Source organism: Copadichromis virginalis, linkage group LG1, assembly GCF_057382275.1.
Source record: "Copadichromis virginalis isolate Kocher_CV1m ecotype Utaka linkage group LG1, C_Virginalis_male_GT1.1, whole genome shotgun sequence".
NCBI lineage: Eukaryota > Metazoa > Chordata > Actinopteri > Cichliformes > Cichlidae > Copadichromis > Copadichromis virginalis.
In genome coordinates this window covers 30,160,216-30,171,036 of record NC_140618.1, presented here as the reverse complement: position 1 = coordinate 30,171,036, position 10,821 = coordinate 30,160,216, and the positions used below count along the sequence as shown (strand labels likewise).

Here is a 10,821-nt window from a genome sequence, read left to right as displayed (position 1 = left end):
TAATTGCATTTATATAGCGCTTTTCGGGGCCCTCAAAGCGCTTTACAATACCACTATTCATTCACTCTCACATTCACACACTGGTGGAGGCAGCTACAGTTGTAGCCACAGCTGCCCTGGGGCAGACTGACAGAAGCGAGGCTGCCATATCGCGCCATCGGCCCCTCTGGCCATCACCAGTAGGCGGTAGGTAAAGTATCTTGCCCAAGGACACAACGCCCGAGACTGTCCGAGCCGGGGCTCGAACCAGCAACCTTCCGGTTACAGGACGAACTGCCAACTCTTTGAGCCACGATCGCCCATATTTAGAATTAAACATAGACAGTAATCACATCGTCTTAATTAAAGCTGTTCCTTTACTTTTTAATTGCGTAGTAGTGTGGTTAATTTCTCAATTGCAACAATCTGATTTTAGTTGTCAGTCAATTTCAGTTCTCTGTGGTGTACCCCAAGGCTGCATTCTAGGCCCCATTCTCTTCCCTCTAGTCATTCAATGCTGATGATATGTGGCTGTACATATGCTTAAAATATGTGATGTGCACACATTTAAATCAGCTCTGTAAATACTCATCTTGACCTTTAAGTTGTCTATCACAATTTTTTTTGTTTGTTTTGTCTTTTGTTTGTTTCATTTTTAGGGGGAATTTCACTTGCCTTAAATTATCTGCTTTTTGGGCATTTATGCTTATGTGTAGGAGTCAGAGCTCTTTCTAGAAATGAAAATTAATTTCCAAAAAGAACTTTGAATCGTGACTCGTCTGACCACAGAACAGTCTTCCATTTTGCCACACTCCGTTTTAAATGATCCCTGGCCCAGTGAAAACGCCTGAGCTTGTGGATCTTGCTTAGAAATGGCTTCTTCTTTGCACTGTTAAGTTTCAGCTGGCAACAGCGGATGGCACGGTGGATTGTGTTCACTGACAATGGTTTCTGGAAGTATTCCTGAGCCCATTCTGTTATTTCCTTTACAGTAGCATTCCTGTTTGTGGTGCAGTGTCGTTTAAGGGCCCGGAGATCACGGGCATCCAGTATGGGTTTACGCCCTTGACCCTTACGCACAGAGATTGTCCCAGATTCTCTGAATCTTTGGACGATGTTATGCACAGTTGATGATGATAACTGCAAAGTCTTTGCAATTTTTCGCTGGGTAACACCTTTCTGATATTGCTCCACTATCTTTCTGCGCAACATTGTGGGAATTGTTGATCCTCTACCCATCATGGCTTCTGAGAGACACTGCCACTCTGAGAAGCTCTTTTTATACCCAATCTTGTTGCCAATTAACCTAATTAGTGTTAATTGGTCTTCCAGCTCTTCATTATGCTCAAATTTACTTTTTCCAGCCTCTTATTGCTACTTGTCCCAACTTTTTTGGGATTTGTTGACACCGTGTAATTTTGAATCGACATATTTTTCCCTTGAAATGATACATTTTCTCGGATGAAACTTTTGATCTGTCATCTACGTTCTATTCTGAATAAAATATTGACATTTGCCATCTCCACATCATTGCATTCAGTTTTTATTCACAATTTGTTTGGTGTCCCAACTTTTTTGCAATCCGGTTTGTAAATGATGTTGCCAGTTACAGTCATGACAGTCCACAATCCTCACCAACTACCTCCCAGCATGTGTGTGTTACACCCAGCAATTAATGTAACATTTACAGATTGCACAAAATACTGCCAAAGACAGTCACTTTTCATATTATGCAGAAGGTTACGCGAGGTTAGCTTCAGGTCCTTGAGCTGGTAATTGATGTGGAAGTATCTGTACAAAATATGTCCATGGATGCATGAGCTCAGCCATATGCACAGCGCCTTCAGCCCACACGCGCAGCTAAAATCACCCCATATTGCATCCCTAAGCACCCCGTCTCCCCCTTCTCTCACATGCACAGTCAGAAATCACAGCCTTACAGCCAGCACCCCCACAAAAGTGAAAATGAATGTACTCGCCACCTGTGGTGGGAGCAGAACAAGAGAGTGGGAGAGGAAGAAAGAGAGGAGAAAAAGAAAAGACATGGCAAGTGTTCATGGCAGTGAGTCAGTACAACAGGATTCAGACGCTGACATTAATAGTATGTATCATGAATCATCTCCTGTGGCCTGTACTTGACAAAAATGCGTAATGAGAAAAAAAAAGAGAAAAGTTGCAGTTTGACAGTCTATATAGCTGTTGGTGTTTGCGTGATATTTATTTGTGAGACATTTTATCCAGAAATGCTGCCCAACAATCATTTCAGATATCAGTACAAAGCCACAAATTCCCAGAGTAGCTTGTCTTTTTCTTAGGTGTGTGTGTGTGGGAGTGTGTGAAATGCGAGTGCGACTGAATGTGTCTCTGCTGGCTGTGTGATTCATGTGAAGCCACCGACTAGTCACTCTCTAGCCGTGCGTGTACGTGCATGTCTGTGCATGTGTGTGGTTTGGTGAGCCACACTGATCCAAAGCTCCATGTCTCATCCCTCCCACCATTACTCCTGTCAGCAGGCCCGAAACCACAAACCATCCTGTCTGGAAACAAAGCCATTAAGTCACAACAACCGTCTCTGTCTCTCCCACGCCCTTTGCTTCAGTTCACAAGTCCTCGCTCCACCGCACTCCACCGTTTCATAGCAAAGTGTGCGCCGACAATCATATTCAAAGGAACAACCGACACTGAACTGTTTCTGTGAGCAAAAATTACACCTGCAGTAATCACTGCACATCTCTATAAACGTATGTACTTCTGATTTTTTCTTTGCACAGCGCGGAAGAAGAACAACCGAGCTGTTTCTATTAGCCGATGATTAATGAGCAACGTCAACTGTTTTTCCTGACAGCAAAGGAAAAATTGAGGTGTTTCTTTATCCTTTGCCTTAAAGTAAAAAATCATAATAATATATAACAAGTGGTATATTTTAAAATCAGGAAAGCATTGCAGAATTTCAGATGGCAACCGAATCTTTAAAAAAAACAAAAACAGATAACTGATGTGATATGAAAGCTGTCCTGTATCTGTCGTCATGGCTGCACAGCTCCATCAGTGTGTTAGAGAAGGTGCTCTGCTGCCTGTCCAGTAAGCGGTGCAGAGGATTATCTGCTTGTTTAGTGACCTCCTCTCCATCACTGCTTCAAAAGTATCCAGTGTGCAGCCAATCACAGCCTTCCCGATCAGTTTATCCCATTTGCTGGGTGTGACCAGCTCCCATGCTGCCCTCCTAGCAGACCGCAGCAAAGCACCCCCCATTATTTTGATGCACGTTGAACGGTTTCAGCATCCTTAGGAAGTATGAAATGCTCTTCTTCTAGTATACAGCCTCGTTGCTGGGCTTCCAGTTCCAGTGCTCCTAGACTTGTGCTTCTCTGCCACATCAACATCCTGACCATGTAGTTGTCCTCTTACATCTAAAGTTGATCGTCATCTAACTGGTCTCATTTACATTCAAACATAGATGATCGTTTCCAGAGCACTCCACAAAATCATCCACTGGTGCAGCGTCCTCCTCCAGCCCCACACCAATACATCCAACCACTGCAGAACCGTGTCAGTATTTCTGTAGGTGGCATGAGCTTGTGCTGTGCTGAACGTTTGTCTCATTTGTTTCAGTGCTGAATATCAAAAAAGCATTTTTGTTTGCACTGACAGAGTATTCAAAGAAGAAACATATAGCATAGGATGTAGTCTTTTCAAGTTTGGATTTTGCAGTAATCAGATTAAATAACATTTTTTGTTATACTTTAGATTATGTTGCTAGCTGCTATATCATTTGCATTCAGTAAGTCAATATGCCCCTTTATTATTATTATTTATACTTCTAACCACCTTAGTCTGAATGTTAAAAAAAAGAGGGCAGTAACAGCAGTTTCAGCTGAATCAAATGAAAACTGGGTTTGAAACATTAACCCTCTCCAGGCAGACGCTGCAGATTTGCAGCAGTTAAGAACTAACAACCTGATTAGCCCACATACATATTTTATGAGTTTTTTTTTATTCAGAAGTACCACTGCAGGACTTGGTTGTGCATTAGCAACAAAAAACTTAATTTGGGCCTGAGAGGGTTAAACATATTTTGTGATTTTTCATCTATTCACGTCAGGTTTGATGCCTAAGAAGTATATTTTTGAACATGAAAAAGGGAAGCAGTATTCTCATTATCCACTTCCATGATTTGAACTTATGGTTGGACTGTATCATTAGAATTACTATTAGACACGCGTTAACTTTCTAATGCCTGAGCTTAAAGATGCTAGAATATTATAATAATTATAATGACGGCTCAGTAGTCCTTTTCCATTAAGTTAGAAATACAGAGCGGATGCTACATACTGACAGGGAAAAAAGGTCTAGAAAAAAAAGATCCCAAAAGTAGCCAACGATTATTTTACCAAATCTAAAATTTTAGAAATCAGTTTAAAATGGTTTTTCTTTTCTTAAATGTAAAAATAACATGCTAGTGTTTTCTGGAAGGATCATTTTCGGCTGAACACAACTTTAAAAACTAATAAGACTCCACAAAGTCCCAGTGAGAAAAGTAACCTTCAGCCCACAGACCTCCATGAAAACCACAATCCACACGAGTTGTTCTTAAACTTGGCCTTTTGTACAGGTAAAGCAAACAAAGCGTACAGTTACCTTTGATCAGAGCTACGCCGTTTCCCTGTTTACACTCAGTTTGCTAAGCTAACAGTCTGTGGGTTGTAACATCATATTTATGTAAGAGTGCTATCAGGAAGCAGAATTCCCCAAAATGTCAAAGCATTCCTATAAAGTTCCATCCCCGCGATGCTGGCTTGCGTGTCGGAGCAGTCCTTCACAATGCACGGGTGCTTGTCGGGAACACCTGATGAACACCGTTGGGTCAAACAATATGAAATGGGCCAGTCTAGAAAAACAGTTTTATTGATTTTATTAACAACTGTACATTTCTTTTCAGTGCCGACAGCATTTGCTACATACTTTGGTGTTACTCAGAGGGGACTGGTGCATTTCACCCCATTCATAATTTCTTGTGGGAAATGCTGACAAGAACCAAGAGCACAGTTTGAATTTTACACCACCTTGATTCACTAACTTGAGTTTTTCTGTTTATATTTAAGTGCCATTACCACCTCCTCATTCTTCTTTTTATTATTAACAAGCATCTACAGGCATCGAGCACGTCTGTAGAGACGGACCAATCCGCGCAGTCAGTCGGGTCAAATGTCTGCCTGTCTCCCCGTCACGGCCAAACAAACACGTTCCAGGAATATTGATAAGATACAAAGGGCAGAGTAATTCCAATAGCACAGATTGGACTGTTTGAGTTTGGTCTGTAGCCAGGAAATCAATGGAGCAATTCAACATCCACATTACGTCAAGTTAGCAAAAAGCACATTGTCATTCAGTTTGTGCCCGTCGCTGTGCTTCTGCTGCCAACTGAGGTCCAAGGGTTAGGCTGAGCTTAAATGTTTCCCCATCTCCCTTAAACTAACAAGGTAAAACAAACAGGGGAGAGATAGCACAGACAGAGCAGTACACTTAGTACACTTTAAAAAGAATTTCTATATATATATGAATGAAATTTACATCCATGTCTTTTCACGAATCATAGTGCACCGTTCGATCCCACAGTAGTCCAAAGCACCCGAAGCTCCATCTCACACAGAAACCGTGATTTTTGTCCGTAAGAGCACTGTGACAAAAAGGCCATTTAAAAAAAAAAAAAAAAATCTACAAGTTTGGTGCTCCTCTGATTTCCAAAAAAAGATCAGCCTGCAGAATGTGCTTTAAGAAAAACAAAGCGCAAAACTGTTAAAAAGTTCTCATGTCCCACTCAAATATCAAACAGAGTGGGAGGGGGAGAAAAAAAAATCACCACAAGTACACCCAGGACATGAAAATATATATATTTTTATAATATATATAAAATGTCTTATTTATTCCAATATGTACACTTTGCACAAGATGTCTGGGGAAGGAGTTTCTCACAATGAAGCGCTGCTTCACCAGGTTACATCCAAATATTCTTGAGGAAAGAAAAAAATCAAAAAAGTGCAACCCAAAAATAAACCCAAAGACAAAAGGACGAAAAAAAGTTCATTTCTTTCCAGTACAAGCATCCTCAGGCCGACAGCGCCTCTGATTTCCACGAGTACACTTTGAGAAATCTGCAGCCCGCAGACGGTTGGTCAGGGAGAAAACTTTAATCTCAGTAGAAGTGCTGAAGCAGAGCGGGAGCCTCTTTCTCTCTAGTAGATGACCTCGTAGACGGTGGCCTTCTTGTCACCGGATCCTGTCACGATGTATTTGTCATCTGCTGAGATGTCGCAGCTCAGGACGGAGGACGACTCCTTCGACTGTGGAAAGAAAAGAAAACAGGATTACCACTGAATATTCCAAGTCATCATTTCTTTTGTGTCGGTTTTCAGGTTCTCAGTCTTGGACTCAATATTTTAACCACAAGGAGAGAAAACTATGTGATTTGTTCAGCACCATGTGGGTACACAGCTGTTTAATTCAGTCAGATTACTCATGAATTAGCTGCCCAACTGTCCTTCAGGAAGAATCGGCTGATGTCACATTAGCTCAAGGACAAAATATAAACCAGAAATCTGAACTGGAAAAGCCTCGGCTTGCATTTTAAAATTAAGAAACAAAACTAATGAGTTGTATACAAGTGCAGTGTGAGATTAAAACAATCTGAATTTAGCCATTTTTCCAGCCAAAATTATTCTAGGACCCATCGGCCTCTCTTTGCACTGCAGCTCCAGTTAAAAAGTTTGGACACACTCGCTCCTTCATGTCCAAACCTTCGACTGGAGCTGTGTGTTCGTAGTTATCCAGTTACCTGGAATATGCTGGCACCATAAGGAGTCCTCCATGCATTCAGCAGGTTGTCCTTCCCTGTGCTCACAAACCATTTACCTGCAAACACAGAACACACCTCTTTAGAGTACAATCCAATGCGTGTGTGCTGAGAGAGACACACAAACATGGTCACTGCTGTCCTTCAGTCCTGCAATAGAGCTGTGCAGAACACAGCCAACACGTGACTGTAATAACATCATCAATGGCCATAAAAACCTGAAGGGGAAAAATTGCCACTACACCAGCAATCATAAAATGCCCATAATGAAGGAGACTCGCACCACTTCCTCTTAGATAATTATTTTAATCACCCTCTGATTAATTACCCAATTGACTATTTGGCTAATGATTTAATTAGTGACAGCGCGAGCTCTGAAGCAGTGAGCTTTATTTGAATGAACTAGTTCTGTGGCGGCAGAGATATGAGACGGTGCTGTGGGGGGTCTTCGGAGACTAAATGAATATGGACATTTCTAGGAGAAGTGCAGCAGTAAAACCTCATTTGTCTCAGCCTCAAACTGGAAACCAGCTGGTCTGCCTAACAGGCACAGTGATCCTCGCTAAAAAGCATTAACAAATTTCCCTAATGATCCTGTTTGTAAAGTAACTTCTCCCATGTTCACGCGTACAGTCCTCACCCCCTGAAATTCAGACTCAGTCATGTGAGCTGCATAAGTGTCACATTTCACTTTTTACAAATAAGCTGCACTCATTAAGAGTTCATAAAAATATTCTGAAAAGCAAACAAACAGCACTTTAATCACATTCAGTCATTTCTGGATTTACACAAATGGTGGTCCTGTTTGTTTTTATAGTACAGAGAGTAGTAACCAGCTGCACAGAGACTGCAAAATCCTGGCCAGGCAGTGTGTAAAGATGTGGTTTCGAGCCCAAGCGGCTGTCAAGACAAGTTAAAGATCCGGAAAAATCCATGTTCACCACATTTAACAGGCGGCCAGGTCAGGGATGTTAGGTCAGGAGTCCAAATTCTCTCACCAGTACCCCCCAAAAAAAACCTATAGAGTAGCAGACTAACCACCAAGCGTCTCTAAATATTTCACATTTTATGCATTTGTTTAACTTTTCAGTTATGTTTTCTTAACATTGCTAATACATGTTAAAGCAAGCATTCCCAAGCTGACTTTTTTTTTTATATACAATTCTGGTTGTTGGTACCAAAACCCCGTTATCAGCAATGGTTGCTCATTGTGAATGCAGAATCAATCTAGACCACATCTTCTCATCGACAGGTATGTGATACCTGCCACACACACAAGAAGATTACAATAGCTTAACATATTTTTGTACAAAAAACAAGCCAGTTCCTTTTTTTTTTTTTATATAAATGAACTGGCTCTGTTTGGGTGCCATGATGGTTCAGTGGTGAAAACTGTCCACTTGAAGAAAGGAAGTTTGCGGTTTGAATCCAACAGTTGCCTTTTCTTTGTGGTGCTTGCGTGCTGTCCAAAGTCCTGCACGCTAGGTCATTTCTAAAGTGGATCTATGATAGCTGAGACAGGCTCCATGCCAACGTGACCCTTAACTGGATAAACCATTAAGAGAAAGGATGGAGAGCGCAGCTCACTGGTATTACTCATCCTCTCTGCTGCTATGACTACACTTGCTGCTCTACAGGTACTTATGTTAGAGTACACGTCCACTATAAGCAAAGACAAGTATAGTCACCGCATGATTAGCTTTTGTTTGTAGCACAATCATAACATTTCGCTATCATCATGTCTGTTTGCTTCATGTCTGTCCCTGCTTGCAGGTTCTGTTACACGTAGGGAAGCATTGTTGTCATCAGCTCGAGTAGCACACAATTTCATGTACATCCCTCATTTGGTCGTGCCGTCCTTCGTGTGGGAGTATAGGATTCATGCCAAAATCTGGCGCCACTCAAACATTAAACACTATAATTGCCAGATAAAAGTGAAATGAAACTTTCTTGCTCACAGGTCTGTAATATATAAACAGCTCTTCCTCTAGTACTTACCACAGTAGGCGAACTTGAGTGAAAGAACGCAGCTTTCGTGCAGGTGCAGCTGGTACTTGTCAGGCTTGGTGTGGTGGAGCACCTCCACATTGCTGCTCTCCATACCCACGGCCAGCCATTCCCCAGTGGGACAGTAGCCCAATGAGAAGATCTGCAACAAGCAGAGAGCAGGATCAGCAACAACATCAAAGCAGCCAAGAATCCCCTAACCAGAATCATTAAAACAACCCTTAACTGCTACTTCTAAACTGAATGCCTAAGACATGTCAGAAAGGTTACTCAGTACTATAACTGGATGTACAGAAAAGTTTTTTCCCCCCACTTTTTGTTACCTGTGAGGTAAAGTCATGCTGCTGGAGCTGTCGCCCTTCCCTCAAATCCCAGGAGCGGACCGTGTTATCGAGTCCTCCGGTCCACAGTTTGGTCCCGTCGTGGGAGATGTCAATACAGCTGGCTCCATCCGTGTGGCCCTGGAACTGCCTGGAACAACAAGATGCCAAAAATTAGACCAGGAACAAAGAAAGTTCTCCATGCAGGTGTCTTATGTTGACGTTTGGCCGTTTTGTTAAATGCAGTGTTTAAAACAAATCCCCTGCTCCAAAGTACTGACCTGACCAGGGTCTGGTTATGGAGGTCCCACACAGCGATGTTTCCATCGGAGCAGCAGGAAAAGCAGACCTTGGCGTCAGGGCTGATAGCCAGTGCGTAGCAAGCTGGGGCAGAGGAAGTGAGCTCAGCCTTTATGCGGGGCGTCTGTGAGGCCAGGTCCCAGATGGTCAGTGTGCTGGCCTCGCCACCCACTATTAGGGTGCGGCCATCAGGCAACAGCTTGCAGGAGCGGATGTAATTGTCTCTGTTCTGGAGCATAAACAAAGACAGGGTATCGCCCCAATCTTAATGACTGGATATAATCTGTGTGTTGTGGTTTTTTTTCCTACATGTGAAATATCTGCATAATTAGTGATTTGAAGAAGACGGTTATATTTCTGCTGAAAAGCAAAGACATCAGCGACGCACATCAGTGTATTAATTTAAGGCTTCCTTTTTTTAAACTCAAAAGCAGATTTTCTTTGACAAGTTTTCACACTGTAGCCGACTCTTGTTTCTGATACAGCGAATATGTGGATGTCAGCGTTAACAAGAGATGCAGAAAGAACGTGTGGGGCTGCAGCTGTTGGCCAGGCTCCGAGAAAGCAAGAAGACAGATCAATAGGACCGTGGGAGCTCTTGGTGGAATTAAAACAGCACCCTGATGACTTTATAAGACCCGATTGCACTCTGGACGAACCTTAAGGGTGTTGGAGGCCAGACGAGTATAACTGCATGAAGCTACAGTATCAAAATGAGAAACGGGAGGCAGTTGGGAGGAAGTAATGAGCTGGGTAATGGCAGACAGGGTTGGCCAATCAGAACATCATTACTCAGCAGGCTTTTTTTCCCCCTCCCCCTCCCCTTACCAAGGATTATTTCAGCACAGCAGTGAGACACTATGCTGAATTATTCACATCTGTGTCTGCTGGGATCAGGAGGAAAGCTACTGGGGGATGTGGGGTCAGGCTACATTTGATGCTTAAGAAAACTCTTAATGAAGTGACCAATCACACAGACTTCATGAAACATGAATGCATTATGTCTGTGCTCTGGTTGGAAGCCTTACACCAGCTAGTCTAATGACACGCATCTAAATCACATTTCACACTTTCTCCTCCTGAGACTTCTAACGAAATAACAAAGTTACCAGGCAGTCGAGTTGGGACACTGGGCTCTTGCTGCCTGGCTGGCTGATGTCCCAGATCTTGACACAACCCTTGCCACCGGTGTAGACGTGACGTGTGGGATTGCTGATGGTGACGGCGCACACCACTTCCCCGTGGCTGAGTGTGTTGATCTGGCGAGCGTGCCGTGGGATGCCTGGCCCTATCAGTGCATCTGGAGGGAAGGGCACGGGCTGCATCTGACCATCTGCACTTACGTGAAAAGAATAGGCTCTGCAG

At 42.8% G+C, this 10,821-nt stretch overlaps 1 protein-coding gene across 8 annotated transcripts in view; it reads right to left on the bottom strand.

Moving 5' to 3' along the window:
* Window positions 1–4,863: 4,863 nt before the first annotated feature.
* The window catches only part of tle3b (TLE family member 3, transcriptional corepressor b), a 28,494-nt gene continuing 22,536 nt past the window's right edge, over window positions 4,864–10,821 (bottom strand). For all 8 annotated transcript variants that reach the window (XM_085458777.1, XM_085458745.1, XM_085458793.1 and 5 more), the window contains 6 exons: window positions 10,566–10,815; window positions 9,438–9,685; window positions 9,160–9,307; window positions 8,828–8,978; window positions 6,812–6,888; window positions 4,864–6,320 (listed from right to left, as the gene is read on the bottom strand). In XM_085458777.1, coding sequence (XP_085314903.1) covers window positions 6,213–6,320; window positions 6,812–6,888; window positions 8,828–8,978; window positions 9,160–9,307; window positions 9,438–9,685; window positions 10,566–10,815 — 982 coding nt within the window. In that variant the 3' untranslated portion in view covers window positions 4,864–6,212. The remainder of the gene's footprint in view (window positions 6,321–6,811; window positions 6,889–8,827; window positions 8,979–9,159; window positions 9,308–9,437; window positions 9,686–10,565; window positions 10,816–10,821) is intronic.